The sequence below is a fragment of the Apodemus sylvaticus genome, chromosome 1, assembly GCF_947179515.1.
Source record: "Apodemus sylvaticus chromosome 1, mApoSyl1.1, whole genome shotgun sequence".
In the NCBI taxonomy this organism is placed as follows: Eukaryota; Metazoa; Chordata; class Mammalia; order Rodentia; family Muridae; genus Apodemus; species Apodemus sylvaticus.
In genome coordinates this window covers 202,073,693-202,092,926 of record NC_067472.1, presented here as the reverse complement: position 1 = coordinate 202,092,926, position 19,234 = coordinate 202,073,693, and the positions used below count along the sequence as shown (strand labels likewise).

General features: G+C 54.2%; 2 protein-coding genes across 3 annotated transcripts in view; both read left to right on the top strand.

Annotated features, from left to right (window-relative positions):
- The first annotated feature begins 394 nt into the window (after positions 1–394).
- Gpr4 (G protein-coupled receptor 4) lies at positions 395–11,619 on the top strand. The gene is made up of 2 exons (XM_052171806.1): positions 395–504; positions 9,669–11,619. The coding sequence occupies exon 2, from the start codon at positions 10,435–10,437 to the stop codon at positions 11,530–11,532; it is 1,098 nt and encodes a 365-aa protein (XP_052027766.1). The 5' UTR covers positions 395–504; positions 9,669–10,434; the 3' UTR covers positions 11,533–11,619.
- A 4,290-nt stretch (positions 11,620–15,909) lies between these two features.
- Opa3 (outer mitochondrial membrane lipid metabolism regulator OPA3) overlaps positions 15,910–19,234 on the top strand; it is a 28,034-nt gene continuing 24,709 nt past the window's right edge. Inside the window, exon 1 of one of the 2 annotated variants that reach the window (XM_052171790.1) lies at positions 15,910–16,168. In XM_052171790.1, coding sequence (XP_052027750.1) covers positions 16,027–16,168 — 142 coding nt within the window. In that variant the 5' untranslated portion in view covers positions 15,910–16,026. The remainder of the gene's footprint in view (positions 16,169–19,234) is intronic. The other variant, XM_052171795.1, reaches the window with a different exon arrangement.

The following is a 19,234-nucleotide window of genomic DNA, read 5'->3' as shown; positions in this document are numbered from 1 at the left end:
TCCCATTCTCTCCTTCCCCCGAGTGGGCTCCCCTGTCTGCTGAGACAGTCCACTGGCCCCTGGACAGACCCCTCTGTTCTCAGTCCCTTCAAGGGATGTGGAGAGGGTTAACGGAGGCCTGCAGGCAGGGGCTCTTCAAAGAAGGAAGCGACAGGAAGGTCCCAAGCCAAACTTCCCTTCCCAGAAGACGGCTTCAATTCAAAGTGTGGAATTGGAGAGAGGGTAAGGTAGAGTTAAAGGGTTGTGCCCCTAAGGCAGCAGGTGATTTTCCCGAGGTGGGGGGGGGGGGACACGATGGGGCGTAGGGGAGCGGCAGAGGACGGGTTAATGGGGGCGGGCCTGGCTGGGGCGGGGCCTGGGTTCCGACTCCAGCCCCTGGCCAGGGATCGGAGCTGCTCTCCTGCCCCGCGGGGGCGCCCGCCGGGTCCCTGCGCTGCGCTGCGCAGAGTCGCAGAGTCGGGACCAAGTCAGAGACGCCGGTCGCCCAGCCCAGCCGCGGAGCAGGTGGGTGCTGTCCCTCCGTTAGTTACGTCCTACCCCTTCTCAGGTCCAAGACTCTGGGTGGCCACTCCGCTGCCTCAGTCTCCCCGCAGCGTCCCCTCTCCTCCAGTCGACTCCGGAGAACCCACCTCTTCTGCTTCTCCCTCCCGACCCTGGGGTGCCTAAGAACCCCTGCCTTTCTCTCTCTCTCTCTCTCTCTCTCTCTCTCTCTCTCTCTCTCTCTCTCACACACACACACACACACACACACACACACACACACACAAGATCTCACCGCATACCATAAACTATCTTTGAACTCACTCTCCTGCCCACATTGGCCTCACATTCACTGCAATCCTCCTGCCTCTGTTTCCTAGAGTCTACTGGGATTACATGTGTCACCACAGCCGACTCTCCACCCTCTGGCGTTTTATACACAGCCCCTGGCTGTACAGCTCTGGTTCACCTTAAACTGGCCATCCTACTGCCTCGGCCCCTAAAAGCATGAGGGGGTTCTTCAGCAACAAACCCAGTGGGCTCCATTTCTCTATCTCTCGGGGTCCCCCATCTGCGTCTGGACCCCTTCTACCTCATCCCTGACCTCCATCCCCCTGTTTATGTGGGACCCCCTCCTTTTTCTCTTTGTATGTCCCCTAACTCGGTATCCATTTCAGCGTGCCCCCCTACCCGCTCCTCTCTGGTTCTCTGGCCCAGCGCCCCGCCCCCATCACGCTCCCTAAGTCCTGAGACACCCTGGAACCTTTCCCTCCAGGATGTGGGACTGCGTAGGATTGGGGACAGTGGTATTGCAATCCAGGGCAAATGGACTCTGAGTGACACCATGACCCCAGTGCCTACTTTGTAGTCACCCCATGGCTTCTGAGGTCACACCTACTCCACCCTCCTGTCTCAGGAATTCCTGGCTGGGGGTGGGGGTGACTTCCTCCTGCACTTCCTCCCTTCCAGGATTTTGGCTGGGTCTCTGTTAACTCCTTCCTGCTTTGTCTGACTCCCCTTCCCTGGAACTGAACTCCTGGACTGCATTTCTCAACCAGATTAAGACAAGGCTCCAGAATTCCCAAAGCTTTGGTGTGTGTGTGTGTGTGTGTGTGTGTGTGTGTCCCAAGCTGGATATGCACTGGAGACACTAGTGAAAAAGATGGGAACACCTCAGCGCTCCCTCTGGACCCTACAACCAGCTGTACCCCCCTGAAATCTACCAGAAGGGCTTCCCAACAACTCTCTCTCTCTCTCTCTCTCTCTCTCTCTCTCTCTCTCTCTCTTTCTCTCTCTCCCTCTCTCTCTGAGGTTGAACTTAATCAACTTCAGGGTTGGGATTCTCCTAGAAATGGATACTGAGACAGACGGGCAAGGGTTCCCAAACTCAGGTCACCCGGGAGCCCTGGAGGCTGCACCTGGCTGTTATCCCAGCACTAGGAAGGTAAGAGACAGGAGGATTAGGAGTTGTAGGCCAGCCTAGGCTGGCTACATGACACTGTGTCTCAAAAGACTCTTGTAGGCCAGGCTGAGGTAGGAGAATCTTAGTCTGAGGCCAGTCTGGGACCCTGCTGCCTTCCTGTCCTTGAGTGATAGGACTTGGGACACCAAAGCCCTTTGAGACAAGCACAGGGGACCGAAGGCCCTTTGATGTTCCAACCCCTCAATCCATGCATGCTGTGCCGATGTCTTGAAGGTTTATGGCACTCACAGCTGTGTGCTACAAAACACCTGTGGGAACCACATATGCCATGCCCTTCCATTTTACAAGCAGGGAAACTGAGGCCTTAGAGCAGAGGTAAGTTATTGCCAGCCGTGGGGCTTAGGACTCTTGCCCGATGGGCAGCCCATATCCGGAGCCCTGGGTTCCCTTGACCATATCTGGAGACCTGAATTCTTGCTCTACCACTAAGTCGGATAATTCGAGCAATGAGGTCCGCTAAGCGAGTAGGGAGCCGGGCCAGACAAAGGCTGGAGGCCAGAAGGGAGGGTTTGTGGAGCAGAGCAGAAAAGGTATTTCTGCGGGCTTGCTGATAGAGAGGGAAAGAGACCAGAGGTGGCCGGGGCTGGGGGTGGAGGGGGAGGAGTCTCAGATGGAGAGAGACACGCCAAGTGGATTAACTCCACCCCAGTCTCCTGACCCTCCCCTCAAGGCCCACTGTTCCCCCGGGACAGGGCCTATAATTTGGTTTGTGTCTAGACAAATAATAACTCAGCTGGTGTGAACAGGGAGGGACGGGGCCAGACCGCTGAGCACAGGTCAGAAGCCGCCTGAATTCCTGGGGTCCGTCCCTTCCCGAGGTGGGGAGAATATAATTTGGGGGGGGGGCGAGTAATCATCTCTCCTGACCCCCAACTCTGTGAACCTTCAGCAACTCAGAATGGTTTAAGTCATATCAGGAATGTGGGGGGAAAGAGGACGCAGGGTTCACCTATTTACAAAGCGTTCTCATTTCTGCAAAGAGTGAAAAGGGAAGCATGTATTCATTTGCTGGGAAAAGATAAAAATCACCCAGGGTTTAATAATAGATTATGAAAGTCATAGCGTGTGTTTTATTTTATTTTTTTTCTCTCTCTCTCTTTTTTTTTCTTTTCGGGTTTTTTTTTTTTTTTTTTTTTTTTTGAAATCATAGAAGGTTCTAACAATAGAACTTCAGGATCTTGGGCCGGGAGACGCCTGGAATATTGGAAACTGACAAGGGTGTGCGTGCTGGCAAAGGCGAGGATAACAAGAACAGAAAGCAGAGAATCAAGGCTCTAGAGTGTTAGAACATTTGACCACAAACGGGGCGGCCATAGAATCTCTTGAGAACTGCCGGATTCTAGAATGTCAGCAGGGTAGCTCTAAGAATTCCACAGTCCTGCTGGGTATGGCTGGTGTGGGTGTAGAGGCCAGGGTTGGGGGTAGGTGGGGGACAGAGATGCTCCTTAATAGAAATGGGGAAACTGAGCCCTGCCAGGTGGCCTGGCTACACACACACACACACACACACACACACACACGCACGCACACATCATTTCCTCTGGCTGTGGAGGCGCCAGGTGGGCAGCGAGGAGCACTGATCACATTTCAGCCCTAATGAGCAGACCGGAGCTGGCCGGTCCCCTGGGGCCTCCAGAATGGGGGAGACTGGGAGCCCATGGTGGAGCACAATAGGGGGAGCTGGCTTCGGAAATGGTGGTGGTGAGTGGGTGGGCTGAGTGGGCCCATCACCGCTTTCTCTTGGCTTTTCAACCTCCATGTCTTTGAAGTTTGCTGGGGGTGCTTCTGGGGCCAGGCATTTTTTTCTGGCTTTTTTAGCAGCTGTGGCTTGGAGTACAGGCTATCCTTTCCTATCCCCCCAAAAGCTGTGCCACACTTGAACTCATCTTTTCCTGCAGGGACCTGAGTTGGGGGCTGGGGTGTGAAATGTGTGCTTGCATGCACCCCCCCAAGACTCACTAAGGGTTAAGATAACATTGACTCCACCTGGGGCTGGACAGGGCTAGAAGGACACTCCAGCCATGATGGGTCTGTGTGTGTGTGTGTGTGTCCGTGTGTGTATGTGTCTGTGTGTGTGTGTCCGTGTGTGTGTCCGTGTGTGTATGTGTCTGTCTGTCTCTGTGTGTGTGTGTGTGTGTGTGTCTGTGTTATGCATGTGCCCACCTCTTTCCAGGGTCACTTTTGTGTGCCCTTTTTTTAACATGAGTACACTGGTAGCTGCTAGAAGAATGCATTGGATGGTTGTGAGCCACCATGTGGTTGCTGGGAATTGAACTCAGGACCTCTGGAAGAGCAGTCAGTGCTCTTATCCACTGAGGCATCTCTCTAGCCCTGTGTGTATGTTCTTAAAATTTCCCTATTAACCAGGTATAGTGACACACATCTTTAATCCCGGCACTCAGGAGGCAGAAGCAGGTGGATCTCGGAATTCAAGGTCAGTCTAATCTAGAGCGAGTTCCAGGTCAGCAGGGTTACACCGAGAAACTCTGTCTTGAAAAATACATAAATAACATGTCCTGACTTTTAACAGACTCTCAAATGGGTCTGAAGCCCCTGGAAAGACATTAGGACGGGAATGAGAGGAACAAAATACTCAGAGGAGATACTGTTCAGCTCATATAGTGAAGAACAGCCTTTCGTCTCTGGACCTCAGTTTCCCCATATGGACTGGGAAGAAATAGCTCCCTGTCCCCACACTATGTAAACCTGTATCATGGAATTCTAAGAATCAGAGGTTCTGTGATGGCTGGGGCTGGGGCGGGAGTGTTGTGGTGGTGGCCAAATGTCAGGGAAGGAAGAAGAAAGGTCAGTCTGATGTTCCGTCCGTCTGTCCGTCCGTCCGTCCGTCTGTCCGTCCGTCCGTCCGTCCGTCAGTCAGTCCGTCCGTCTGTCTGTCAGTATCTCTGCCCCACTCCTAGCGTCCCCATGACTCAGGTAGGCTGAGGACATGGTGGATGCTAGACTGTTCCCTGAGAGGAAATTGGCAATGGGAAGTTCATTTCCGCCGGCTGCCAGGAATGTCTTTGCCGCCTGTGTTCCAGTCTCAGCAGGGACTTGGGGCCATGGAAGGGGTTTCAGGGGACATCCAGCTCTCCCCCAAGGGCTGTAATGTGGGTGCTGAGGACCTGAAGGCGTTCCTCACCTTGTGTTGTAGCCGCCAGCAGCTACATGTAAACTGGGTTACCTGTTGAGAGAATTTTGGGGTCATAGGGAAGAGCGGCGAAAAGAAAGTACGGCTAAGTCAATGTTCACTGATCAAAGCCGTAAACTTTAATGGCGCCGGACCTTTTAACAGTTTGGGCAAACCCTCCCCCCAGACTCCAGGCTGAGTTCCGGTGGAAGTTGTCTAGCTTCTCTTGGAGGTCTTCGTCTTGACTGCTCCGGCAGCTGGGTGGGTCACCTGTTTAATTCAGGAATCCCTATACCAGGAAGAACAATGAACTTAACCTTTACTACGTGCGCTCCACCCTAAGTGGAGCAGAATCCTGGCTAACTGGGAGAAGTTAACCTTGACCAAAGTCAAACTCTGACCAAGTGCAAGACTGCCCCAATATGGCTCTGTACATTGTGTGGCAGTCACTTTACACGCTGAGTCCTATCCTCAGCCCATTATGTCCTTAGTTTCTGTTTAAATGTTGAGGCGGGGTCTCGTTCATCCCAGGCTGCCCTGTCGGGTCATAGGTCAACAGGGCTGGTATAGGAAGTGCTGGGATACGGGGCCCAGGGCCGCGGGCTCACCAGGCGAGGGCTGTGTGCCCAGCGCGCCTGTCAGCCTTCTGTCTCTTGGTCATAGGGACTGAGCTCAGTCCCTCCTCGCGCCCTCCTCGCTCCTGCTAGAGAAGCGTCTTCTGCTGAGCCACACCCCAGCACACCCACTGTTAGGCTCTAGGTAAGCATTCTCTCAGCAAGCCACATCCCCAGGCCCAAACCCTGAATATTTTACCAAAGATTTCCAGGGTGATGCGATTAGGATAGAGACCATTCCCCTCTTTAGTAGAAGTTAAGGCTTCTGAAGGAAAGTAGAGATGGAGAGAGACAGAGACAGAGAGACAGCGAGCTTGGGCAGAGAGCGCCAGCAGAAGAGGGGGCGGGACAAAGAGGAGACAGATGCCAGGGGGAAGACGTGGTCTAGGTGGGAAGTTGTGATTGATGGTAGGCTGGGTTGGCTCCCATTGGTCTACCCAGGAACAAGTCCCTCCCACTCCATCTCAAGGGATCTGGAAGTTTCCGGCTCTGGGTTGGGATGCTAGGTGTTCAAAGACTCCCCACAGGGTGCTGGCCTGAGGGATCGGACGTGGCCTGACCTTTCCAAGTCAATCAGGAAGCAGATGGGTCCTGCCCTTAATCTCCTCCCAGCTGCAGCCTCTCGCCCGGGCTCCCCAGGGCTGGCCATGCCTGGGGTAAAGCCTGGGAGGAAGCGAGGCCTTGTGGGAAAAGCCATGGCCAGGGTGCTCTGCCCTCTCCCAGCCTCTAGGCGTCTGGAAGGACTTCTCTACCCAGGCACTTGTTGAGCACCTACTGTATGCAAGGACTGTCCATCACACGGGAAATAGAACAGTCTACATGTCACTCAGGGTCCTTGTCCCTGATGGAGCTCCGGACAGACAGACGGCAACAGGCTACACAGTGCTGTGAGGAGAAGGTTGCAGGAGTGGCGGGCACTCGGTAGCGACGACTTGGAAAGGAGTGAAAAAGGACATGGAAGAGGAGCTGAAGACACCGCAGGCCAGTCACGGAGAGAGTGGAGAAGTCAGCACTGGAGCAAGCTCACTGGACTGGAGATCGCTGGAGGGAGGGGTGGGCAAACAGCACAGGCTCGCTGGGAGGAGCCGGGCACCCGGCACCGGCACCTGGCCCCAGGCACGGGGAGCTGCCATTTTCTGACAAGTCTATTCATCTTCTTGCAATCCTGAAGAGAGAACCTAGAGCCTTGCACATACTAATCAAGGGCTCTCCCACTGAGCCACGCCCCCAGCCCCTCCCTGGGGGATTGTAGGCGGGGATCTACCACTGAGCCACGCCCCCAGCCCCTCCCTGGGGGATTCTAGGCAGGGGCTCTACCACTGAGTCACGCCTCCAGCCCCTCACTGGGGGATTCTAGGCGGGGCTCTACCACTGAGCCACGCCCCCAGCCCCTCACTGGGGCATTCTAGGCGGGGCTCTACCACTGAGCCACGCCCCCAGCCCCTCACTGGGGGATTCTAGGCGGGGCTCTACCACTGAGTCACGCCCCCAGAGTCTTGGAAGACTTTGGAAGTTCATGAAGAACAAGAACAGATTCCCTTAGGTAGTGACACCCTGATTGCCCTGTGTGTAGTTAACTGAGGGAGGCAGATTGATAGACAGACGCTGCCACAAGCCCCGAGCAGTGGTGCTAGCAGAGCAAGTGAGGGATCCGAGACACGGGGTCCATCTGAAGATAAAGCAGGAAGGACTTTCCTTGGGAGGAAGACACGTGAGTTTTCGAGGCTTTCTGTGTGACTCCAGGTTCATGCCTTCCCCTCTCTGGTCTAGAGTTTCCTCATCTGTCCAGTAGACTTTAGCTAGCCGGTCTATCTGTTTTTTCTCCCTTAAATTACATTTATTCATTTATTTGTTTATTTACTTATTGCCCTGGTTTGTGTGTGGAGGAGAACTTCTGGGCGTGAGCGTGAGCTCTCCCCTTTTGCCCTGTGGGTATTGGGAATAGAATCAGGGCGTGATGCGCGGCAGCAAGCAACGTTTCGAGTCGTCCCATTGACCGGCCCCTCAGAAAGTGGGTTTTAAGTGTGTTCTGGGGATTTTTCAGAGGTGGCCTCCCAGCCTCCGTGTCCTTCCCCCCGTCCGCGTGGCACTTTGTCTGTTCATTGTCTTAGACTGGATTTCCAAGTTTGATCTTGTTTGTTTGTATGGTTTTCTTTTCTTTTCTTTTCTTTTCTTTCTTTCTTTCTTTCTTTTTTTTGGGGGGGGGGAGTTGGATTTGTTTTTGTTTTTTGTTTTTTTTTTTTTTCGAGACAGGGTTTCTCTGTGTAGCCCTGGCTGTCCTGGAACTCACTCTGTAGACCAGGCTGGCCTCACACTCAGAAATCTGCCTGCCTCTGCCTCCCGAGTGCTGAGATTAAAGGTGTGCGCCACCACCGCCTGGCTCCTTCCTTCCTTCCTTCCTTCCTTCCTTCCTTTCTTTCTTTCTTTCTTTCTTTCTTTCTTTCTTTCTTTCTTTCTTTCCTTCTTTCTTTTTTTAAAATAAGCCTCTTTGAAGTCATGGCTGGTCTGGAACTCACTCTGTGACCAGGCTAGCCTCAACCTCAGACATCAGCCTGCCTCTGCCTCCTGAGTTTAAAATGCTTTGAGGCTGGGCCTGGAGGTGCCTGCCTGTACTCTCACCACTCGGGAAGCAAGGATGCTTATGTGGCCTGGGCTGCATAATAAGACCCAGCCATAAAACCCATCCAGCCGACCAACATATGTACAGGGATGTGGCTCAGGTGGTCTTCCTTGAGTGCACGAGGCCCGGGATAACAACCCAAGCTCTGCGTTCCTGTGATCCCAACACTCAGGAGCAGGCTGAAGCGTCGAGGTCATTCTCGATTCCAAGCCAGGTTCATGGCCAGCCTGGACTACATGAGAGAGTGAGAGCGATTTAGTAAATAAATATAGACTGGGGTTTGCTGCACGATTGTTCTCTGATTTTTCTTTTCTTTTTTTTTTTTTTTTTAAGATTTATTTATTTAATATATATAAGTACACTGTCTTCAGTCACACCAGAAGAGGGCATCAGATCCCATTACAGATGGTTGTGAGCCACCATGTGGTTGCTGGGATTTGAACTCAAGACCTCTGGAAGAGCAGTGAGTGCTCATAACCGCTGAGCCATGTGTACAGCCCGTTGTTCTCCTCTTTAAACTTGTAGATCTTCCCAGAATAAAGGTTCTGGGTCCTCACTGGACGGTGGGAAAGAAGTCGGAAGCCTGTAAGGGCTGCGCCCTCTGCTGGCACCAACGCCAGCCTCCCTGACCGTGACTTTTTCAGAGAATAGCTCCTGTTCTGTCCCACTGTCGACCCCGAGGGGCTCTGGGAAATGAAGCACGGGCTGGGAAAGGGGGCTGAGGGCGGAGATTGCCCACCTTGGGCATCAGGACCTTGGACAGATCCGAGTGGTTCACTTTGCTTCGGTTTGTCCAATCGCTGTATCTTCTGTTTTTCTCTATATGAACGTGTGTGTGTGTGTGTGTGTGTGTGTGTGTGTGTGTGTGTGTGCGCGCGCGCGCGCGCGCTTCTGCTTGCTATACTATATATGCAGAAGTGAGAGGACAACCTATAGAATTGGTTCTTTCCCTCTGCGGTGCGAGATCCTGGAATCAAACCCAGGTAGTACAGCTTGGCTGCAAGCCCCGTGTCCACTCTCTGCACCATCCGCTGCTTACTTAGAAACAGGTTTTCACAGTTTCAAACCCAGTGTGCAGTGGAGGATGACTTTGAACTCCTAATTCTACAGCCTCCACCTTCTGGGTTCAAGGACACGTGCCAACCTGGGGGGTCTTTGACTTGTACTTGGAAAGCCCCTCTGTTGCCTGGCACCCTCAACCCAGGCTCTTGGACACCTCTCCCTTGGGGTGATACTCAAGCAGGCTTGGCTGGGGTCTTCCACAGGAATAGTGGGAAGGTACGGGGCGGGGGGCAGTGTGGACATCCACGCCGGATTCGCTAATGTTTTCTCTCCCCTCAGGCCTAGCGATCTCAGCTCTCAGTGCAGTCGTGAGTGGGACAGCTTCATCTCCACTTCTCAGTCTCCACCAGGATCGACTCTGAGTCTCCTGGAACCCCCTTCGGAGTCCCCCTCCTACCCACAATCCTCCCGTGCTCCGCCACTTCCTCACCTTCCCGTCTCCTCGCATCCCTCCCCACAGCCCCCGGCCCTGACAGGCCCTTCCTCTTTGCCCATCCCCAGTCACCTCATTTTTCTTCCCCCTTTGGTGACTTTACATAGTTGTCTGTTTCCAGCTGATGTCCTAGCCGATGCTATCACTCTAAGTTGCATCTTGCCAACTCTGTGACTTTTCTCAATGCTCCCCTGTGTCTTTCCTTAGCCTTCTGGAACATTCCACCCCACTGGTACTTCATCATGTCCATACTGACTTCTTAGGACTTCAATACGCATGACACCTCTGGTGTCTTCGTCTCTTCCATAAACCTTCACCTGTTTTTTCCGGTGCCCGTCTTTGTGCTCTGGTTGTGTGGACAGTCACCCCTATTGACATTAGTCCTACCTCTTATCTCACCTTCGTCTTTCCTTGACGGTCTTCCTCTCAAGTTCTCCTCTTGCTTAGCCTGCCACAAAGCAAACCGGGACCTCAGTCCTCGTGAATTGCCTCCTGTGATGTTCCCCTGAGCCTCCAAAGAGGGGGCTCAGGGGGCCTGATGGCCTCCCGCCCCCCGTGGCCCTGTAGCCCCAGCGGGCCAGGGGAAGCGCCCGGGAAGCCCCGTCGCCCAGGATGGACAACAGCACGGGCACGTGGGAGGGCTGCCACGTGGACTCTCGAGTGGACCACCTCTTCCCACCATCCCTCTACATCTTCGTCATCGGGGTGGGGCTGCCCACCAACTGCCTGGCGCTGTGGGCCGCCTACCGCCAGGTGCGGCAGCGTAACGAGCTGGGCGTCTACCTGATGAACTTGAGCATCGCCGACCTGCTGTACATCTGCACGCTGCCGCTGTGGGTCGACTACTTCCTCCACCACGACAACTGGATCCACGGCCCTGGCTCCTGCAAGCTCTTTGGCTTCATCTTCTACAGCAACATCTACATCAGCATCGCTTTCCTGTGCTGCATCTCCGTGGACCGCTACCTGGCTGTGGCCCATCCACTGCGCTTTGCGCGCCTGCGCCGGGTCAAGACGGCAGTGGCCGTGAGCTCCGTGGTCTGGGCCACCGAGCTGGGCGCCAACTCCGCCCCGCTCTTCCACGACGAGCTCTTTCGTGATCGTTACAACCACACCTTCTGCTTCGAGAAGTTCCCCATGGAGCGCTGGGTGGCCTGGATGAATGTGTACCGCGTCTTCGTGGGCTTCCTTTTCCCCTGGGCGCTCATGCTGCTGTGCTACCGCGGCATCCTGCGGGCCGTGCAGAGCAGCGTGTCCACCGAGCGGCAGGAGAAAGTCAAGATCAAGCGCCTGGCCCTGAGCCTCATCGCCATTGTGCTGGTGTGCTTCGCTCCCTACCACGCTCTCCTGCTGTCTCGCAGCGCTGTCTACCTGGGCCGGCCCTGGGACTGTGGCTTCGAGGAGCGAGTCTTCTCGGCCTACCACAGCTCCCTGGCCTTCACCAGCCTCAACTGCGTGGCTGACCCCATCCTCTACTGCCTGGTCAACGAGGGCGCCCGCACTGACGTGGCCAAGGCCCTGCACAACCTCCTCCGCTTCCTGGCCAGCAACAAACCCCAGGAGATGGCCAATGCTTCCCTCACCCTGGAGACGCCCTTGACCTCCAAGAGGAGCACCACCGGCAAGTCGTCCGGGGCTGTCTGGGCGGTGCCTCCGACTGCCCAGGGGGACCAGGTGCCACTGAAGGTGCTGCTGCCCCCGGCACAGTGAGCCCCATGCCCGACTGTCACCCTGCACCCTTCCCATTGCACGCAAAGATGTAAATATGGCCATGTGAATATTCATAATACAAGAAAAATGAGGTTTTTGTGTCTCTCTCAGCTCTCTTCTTCCAGTATGATCCCCGACGATTCATTTATCCCAGCAGGGCCGGAAGGGAATGGCACAGCCAGGCGTTTGTCATCATGGGTTGCCAGACGGGGACTCAGCCATGGAGAAGTTAGGATGAGGGGATAATTAAGTCAACTGTTTGGTTTCTAATAGGTAAAGACGACACAAGCGTCTGATCAGATACTCCAAGCTTATGATTCCAGCTACTTGGGAGACTGAGGAAGGATTTGGAAATTCAAGACCCACTTGGACCACAAAATGAAACGCTGTCTCAAATATCAAACCAACAAAGCCTGGGGGTGTAACCTGGCAGTAAATGTTAATCTAAAATTCCCAGGGAGGGGCTGGGCGTGGCTCAGTGGTAGAGCACCTGCCTAGAATCCATTCTGGTAATACCTAGTAGCCTCCTGGTAATTCTTTCTTGTTTGTAGTTTGGAAAAAGAGTGTAGCTATTTATCCCAGTCTGGCTTTGAAGTTGTGGCCTTCCTTCCTCGGTGACAGGTGTTAACTGCTAGGTCAAGCAGAGAGATTCCGAGACGCTACACAAACCGCGTTCTCTCGCTCTGAGATGGTGAAGGAGGACAGGGACTGTCAAAAGCAGGTCTGAGTCCATCTGGACAGACTGCTTGAAGGAATCATAAGCAGGGCTGGTTTAGAAAGGAGACCCAAGCCTGGCGGCGGCGGCACACACCTGTAACCCCAGCACTTGGGAGGCAGAGGCAGGCGGATTTCTGAGTTCGAGGCCAGCCTGGTCTACAGAGTGAGTTCCAGGACAGCCAAGGCTATACAGAGAAACCCTGTCTTGAAATAACAACAACAAAAAATATGTATTTACTTATTGAGGGGTAGGGGTTCTGCCACATCACTGCTGTGGTAGTCAGAGGACAGCTCAGGGAATCGGTTCCCTCCACCATGAGGGACCCAGGGAGGACCCTGACTCGCTCAGCCATCTTGCTGGCCTGCCGTCCACTGCCCCTCATTTGTTTTTGTACTAGAAGCTAATTCTGCGGCCTGCCCACACACCCATTCCTCCATTCCCTCCTAGTCTTGGTTAGTTGCCAAGGCTGGTTTGGAACTCTCTGTAGTTTGTACAGGCCTTTAACTTGTCATCCCCCTGCCTCAGTCTCTTGAATAGCCAGGATGATGGGCCTAGACCATCAGGACCAGGTTGATTTTTGTTTTCTTTTGTTTTTGTTTTTCGAGGGTTTCTCTGTGTAGCCCTGGCTGTCCTGGAACTCACTCTGTAGACCAGGCTGGCCTTGAACTCAGAAATCTGCCTGCCTCTGCCTCCCAGAGTGCTGGGATTAAACACGTGTGTCACCACTGCACGGTCAGGTTGATTTTTTTTTTTTAAGACAGGTCTTACTGTGTAGCCCTGGCTGGCCTAGAACTCAGAAACCCCCTTTTCCTCTGCCTCTTGAGTACTGGGATTAAAGGCGTGCCACCATGCCAGTAGGACCAGTTTTAGGACTTATTTTGAAGGAATACTTAGTGGAAGGAACACAGGGCCTGAGGGAGTCCCTGGTCCATTCTGGGAAAAGGATGCCCAAGGGGCTGTGTGGAAAGGGCCTCGGGAAGCCAGTCATGCCCCGGTCCAGGATGGTCACTGAAGAGGCTTCAGGGCAAAGGGTGGAAGGCCTCACAGTGAGTCAGTCAGTGCTGGGGCCACCCTGGCTCCCTCTTCCTCCCATATCTGTGTCTATTCCCACGCCCAGGGTGGCCAGGGCTGCCTGACTTAGCTAATGATATCCCTTCCTCTTTGTGTCCTAATGGGTCATCCAGATGCTGTGGTGGCTCCTTTCACCAAATAGGGGAAAGGAAGTGCCGAGCTCTGAGCAGCTCCGCCCCTGGGAGTCAAGAAACGGCAGATGTGTCTATATTGTAGAAACGGGCCCTTGATGGGAAAATCTCTCTCTCCCTCCCTCCCTCCTTCCCTCTGTCCCTCCCCTAACTGAGAAGTCCCATGGAACCCTTCTCGGAGAGCTGAAGAGGAGGCATGGAGAGGCGTGGGGGATACGGAAGCACTTGGTGAAGAAGCAGGCTTGAGAATGAGGGAGAGGAGAGTGGAGTGGAGTAGCTTTAGAAGGCACTGACTTGGGAAGGAGATGGAGGCGTCTCTGCGGATGGCCCAGGCCTGCATCCCAGAACCGTCAAGGCCAGTGCAAGAGGATGGAAAGTCTGAGGCAGGACTGGGTTGTAGCAGCAAAACAAGACAGAACAAAATGTACTGAACACCTACTGTGGACTGGGAGCTGTTCTGAGAACTAAGGACACAGCCAGGTAGGGAGATTCCCAGCACCCACGTGATGGCTCACAACCATCTGTCGTGGGGTCTGGCGCCCTCATCTGGGGTGTCTGAAGACAGCAATGGTGGTGCACTCACATGCATAGAAGGCGTCCTAAAGCTGCCCAGGGGAACCCAGACTCTCTAGTGAGTCCTTTGGCCACCGGGGTTAGAAGACAGCCCCACACTGGGACTCAAGAAGTGTCACCTCCACCCTCAGTACTCCGGAAGGCTGAGCCTCAGTGGGGGCGTCTGCTCTCCCAGTGGACCTGAGTTCCGTTCCCCGCACCGCGTCAGGGGGCTCACAAACTCCTGTGATGGGCTCCAGCGCCCTCTTGTGTCCTCTGTGGGCAGCACGCATGTGCACCCACCCACTCACAGGTGCACACACCCACTCACAGGTGCACACAACTAAGGGTGAACGTAAAGGGGCAGGCGAGGTCCAAAGAGCCATGGCCCTCATCCAGACACGTGTTCTCAGGAGGGCACCTGCAAGAGTTGGTTTTTCCAAGATTCTGGACATTCTTCATAATTTAGATGTCAGGGTCACACACGCTCTCCCTGATCTCTTCCCAGTAGCAGACATGGAACCCAGGGTCTTGCAAAAGCTAGGCAAGAGCTTTCACGGACACAGCTACACCCCAGTCCCTTTGATGGACATTTGATTTTGTTTGTACATTTTATTTTGAGTCAGGGCTCACTAAGTCGCCCAGACTGACCCTGAATTGATTATGTAGTCCAGACTGACCTAGAACATTCCATCCTCCTGCTTCAGCTTCCTGAGTGCTGCGATGACAGCTGTGTGACACCAGGCCCAGCTGCCACCAATATAAATCAAGTGCAGGTCGCCTGGTGTGAGGAGCTGTCCCCTGGCTGTGTCACCAGTGTGTCCTCTTGCTAGCCACTACCCTCTGCTCCTTTGCCTCCCTGTCCCTTCTTGTCCCCAACCACCCATCCTCACGCCACCATCCAGGAATCTCTCTCAACTAAGTCCTGTCCTTGTTTACATGGTTTTGCTCCCTGCTGGGTAAGGGAGGGCAGTGTGGGACATGTCCTCAAAGTTCCCTCCCGAGCCAGCTCCCCGGGGACCCTGACCCTCCGGAGGAGGAAGCGAGGCTGCTTGAGAACCAGTTTTTAGCCAATGTGCTGGCTGAGAAGCCCGCGTCACCCCGCTTCCGGGCCTCGGGCTTTCGGTCAGAGACTTGGGGAAAGGCTGGGTGGGCTGAAGCGCACGCGGGGCTTCTGTGGGACGTGCTCTGCATGCAGTCACTTCCTGTGTCTTCTTCAGGATTCACCCCTGACAGCCGCTCAGTGAGGGGCTGGGGTCCGGCTCGGTGGTGGAGCCCCGGGTCCTAACGTGGGAAACGCCTTGGGGTTCAGGACGAGCCTCACAACACAGGACACACACGGCTGTCATGTGTGACATTTTGCAGCAGAGCACCAGGAGTTCCAGGGACAGCGCGCGCTACACCCTGAGTTCGGAGCCTCGATGCGCTGCACGAGACCCGCTTTTAAAAAACAATTAAGGAAAAAAAAACCCTCAAGGGTTGAGTCACTCCTCCAACTCCAGAGCGTGAGTAACGCGGCTGCTCTGCATGACTCCGCGCTGACTCGCCTCACTCCCGGGGAGGCCGCTAACCGCGGAGGAAGACGTACCCGGGACTCATTAGACTTAATTGGGACGAGCCAGGCGCCTCCTATGGGCAGGGAAGCCGACTCACTACGTGACATCACGCAAGACGCGGTGACGTCAGTACGTCGGGAATAGGGCTCCGGCCACGCTCCCAAGAGCGGCCGTTTAACGGCACCGCCCTCTGACGCTTCACTTCCGCCGCATATTTGCATACCCTACGTACGGACGTCGAGGCGTCGACGCGGTGACGTCACGAGCGTCCCCCCCCCCCAGCAGACAAACACCTTCCCCACCGCCCCCGCCGCGAGCGTGCAGATGCACGCTCATACGTAGGCACGTAGGCAAGTCCCTCCTTACGCAGGGACGCACTGACTACCGGCGGGCGGGGCAGGAACGGCGAGGTCGGCGGCGCCCCGCCCAGTCAGCAAGGTTGCGCGTGCCCAGGGCGGCCGCCAAGATGGTGGTGGGCGCGTTCCCCATGGCGAAGCTGTTCTACTTAGGCATCCGGCAGGTTAGCAAGCCGCTGGCCAACCGCATCAAGGATGCCGCTCGCCGCAGCGAGTTCTTTAAGACCTACATCTGCCTGCCGCCAGCCCAGCGTGAGTCTCACCCCAAGGCCTCTAGCCCTTCCATTCCCGACCCTTCTAGTTCAGGGGAATGGCTTCTGTGCCTGACCAATCCCGGCGCGAACCGGCAAAACGCTATAGCCAATGAGCATGGTTTCCACTAGAGGGGCGTGTCCCTCGCCCAATGGGGAAGAAGGGCGAGCAGTCAGGGGCGTCACCGCGCGAGTTTGGAATGCAAACCAATAGGGAAGAGGGATTGTGGTGGTTGACGTCTATGCCTGCCAATAGGATGAGGTATGAGAAACTAGGGTGGAGCTTATTTGTCAGAAGTTAGGGGCGGGACTGAGAAGACGGCCATCCCGAGCCATCCATTAAGAGACACACTTTACTTCCGAAACGCCAGCTTGTCCCTCAGTTTCCCTCCGGCCCTGTTGGTGCTTTTCGTGTCACCCTGGGTTCAGAGCGCAGAGCTTGTGCATTAGTTTTACACTGAGTTAGGGTCGTGATGGTGATGGAATCCTGCGACCTGCCAAAAGGATGAGCCTAGAATGGACGTCCTTCTGTTTGTCTGAGTTTCCTCAGACTGTCCTTTCGTTCGGTAGCCGCGCCGTGCGGGCTTCTTGGCCGGGCACTGGGAGAGACGGTCCTAATATGTCCGTGTCATCTCCGGACCGTCAGGACCGCAGGCAGTCTCGAGTGTAGACCTCGCTTGCCTCGCAAGCTCACCACGTGTGTGCCCCATCCACCTCTGTGAAGCAGAGGCAGGGGGAGTCTGTGTAATCTGCCGGAACTACCGATCGATTGTGTATCCAACGCCCCACGTAGCTTATCTAGATCTGATCAGTGTTTGCTTTGAGCTGACCCTGCGTATAAACAGCAGGGCCTGCGCCAGTACCCGTCTGTCACACCAAGACCCATACAGTGACAGTGTAGATGGAATGGCAGAGCCTACTAGAGACCTGGCCTGGCCTGGAGTACAAAGCACTTCCTGCCAGAGGGAGTGTTCCACTGAGACCTGAGGGTGAGGGGCTTCTCACCAGACCTCTGAGGGACACCGTTAGCGCCTTGACATTTCTCCTCCTCACGTGTATTTAAAAAGATTCTTGGCTCTGTTGGTGTTTGGTGGGGTTTCTGCCTGGGCCAGAGGTCTTGCAGTGGAAAAGTTTTGAATTTTGAAGCCAGGCGTGATGGTGTAGGCTCACATCCCAGTATTTGGGATTTTGAGGCAGTAGGAACAAGAGGTCAGATACCGTAAGGTACCTTATTGAGTTCAAAACAAACAAACAAACTAGCCCGCAGTGGTAGTGTACACCTTTAATCCCAGAACTTGGGAGGCAGAGGCAGGTGGATCTCGGATCTCTGAGTTCTAGGCCAGCCTGGTCCACAAAATGAGTTACAGGACAGCCAGGGCTACACAGAGAAAACCACTACAAAACAAAACAAAAGCAAACAAGCAAAAAAAAAACAACAACAACAACAACAACAACAAAAAAAACTGGTTCATATGTTTGTAAATGTCAGCACTTGGAAGGCAGAGTTAGGAGAGTCAGTGCAAGTTAGGAGCTCTCTTTACTTATACAGTGAGTTCCAAGATTTGCAGGACACAAACCAGGGATGACTGCTTAAATTTATCGAAGATAAAAGTAAGCTGTCACAGGCAGGAATTCGGTCGCTCTCCAGGATGACACTCCATTGCAGTCAGTTCACATGGTGGGGCTTGTGCCAGAGCCTAGCTGTGGACTGTGGACTGTGGACTCCAGGCCGTTCCGCTTCCTGCTTTTCTTCCGAGTCCTGGGGCTGGTCTTTGCTTTGTGGTTTAGGGAACAGCGCTCTTTACCCTAGCCGTTCACTTTGGGCAGGTGAACGTAACCCACCTGCGCCTCTGACTCCAGTTTGGTACGGAGGCTCTCATGAGACAGCAGCAGTGTGCTGCCTACTGTGGCCAGGCCAGATTCTCCACGCTTGTGGGGCGCCGAGTCCTTAGCTGCTGCAGTAAGCGTGCTCTCTCTCCCGCTGTGTGGGTGCCCTCTGTGTATTTACGGAGCTTGAAATGCCGCCTTATTGTGAGGAGTACGAAGATGTAAAGAAATCCAGCTCTCAAGGATTCCTGTCTGCGAAGATAGGCAACAGCCAGCCTCAGTACCTAAAATATAAAATAGGAAGCCTAGCCAGGTATGGGGACACATTCCAGCACCAGGAGGCAGGAGGAGTGCCTCGAGTTTGAGGCCAGCCTGGCCTGTAACATAAGCCCTCGTTACAAAAACAAAAAATAGCTGGGCAGTGGTGGCACATGCCTTTAATCCCAGCACTCTGGGAGGCAGAGTCAGGTGGATTTCTGAGTTCGAGGCCAGCCTGGTCTACACAGTGAGTTCCAGGACAGCCAGAGCTATACAGAGAAACCCTGTCTCAATAAAAAACAAATAAAAAAAAACAAACAAACAAATTATTGTGTGTGGTGACAGTGTGTGTGACTATGTGTATGGAGTGTGTGTGTGTGTGTGTGTGTGTGTGTGTTTGGCCTTGAAGTGGAACACAGGTTCTTGTGAGCACTGAGTAAGAACTTTACCACTGAATCACACCTCAGCCTCAAGATATAGTTTATTTTTTTGTGTCTGGCTCTCATGTGGCCCAATGGGCCTCAAACTTGCCATGTATTAGAGGAAGATCCCAACCTTGTGAACCCCCTGTCTCCGACTGCCGTGTGCAGGCTAACAGGCATGTAAATCTGTGCACTTTATTGGATGGTGTAAACAATTTGGCTATTTTGTTTTCCCTGGTTAACGTTTGCTGCTCACTCCTACCGGTCCCCGCCTCTTTCCAATCAGCCCTCTTTCTTATTTCATGACTTTCCTTCCTTGAGGCAGGGTCTCACAGGGCTACCCTGGTTAGTCTAGAACTGCATGTGTGGACCATACTGAACTCATAGAGACCTCCTTGCCTCTGGAGTTCTGAAATTAAAGATGGCTCCTTATAGACAGGCGGCGGTGGCGCACACCTTTAATCCCAGCATTCAGGAGGCAGAGGCAGGCAGATCTCTGAGTCTGAGGCCAGCCTGGTCTACAGAGAATGTTCCAGGACAGCCAGGGCTACACAGATAAA

Excerpts from the sequence above, each read along its gene's own strand:
- Gpr4 (XM_052171806.1), top strand. The coding sequence starts at position 10,435 with ATGGACAACAGCACGGGCACGTGGGAGGGCTGCCACGTGGACTCTCGA.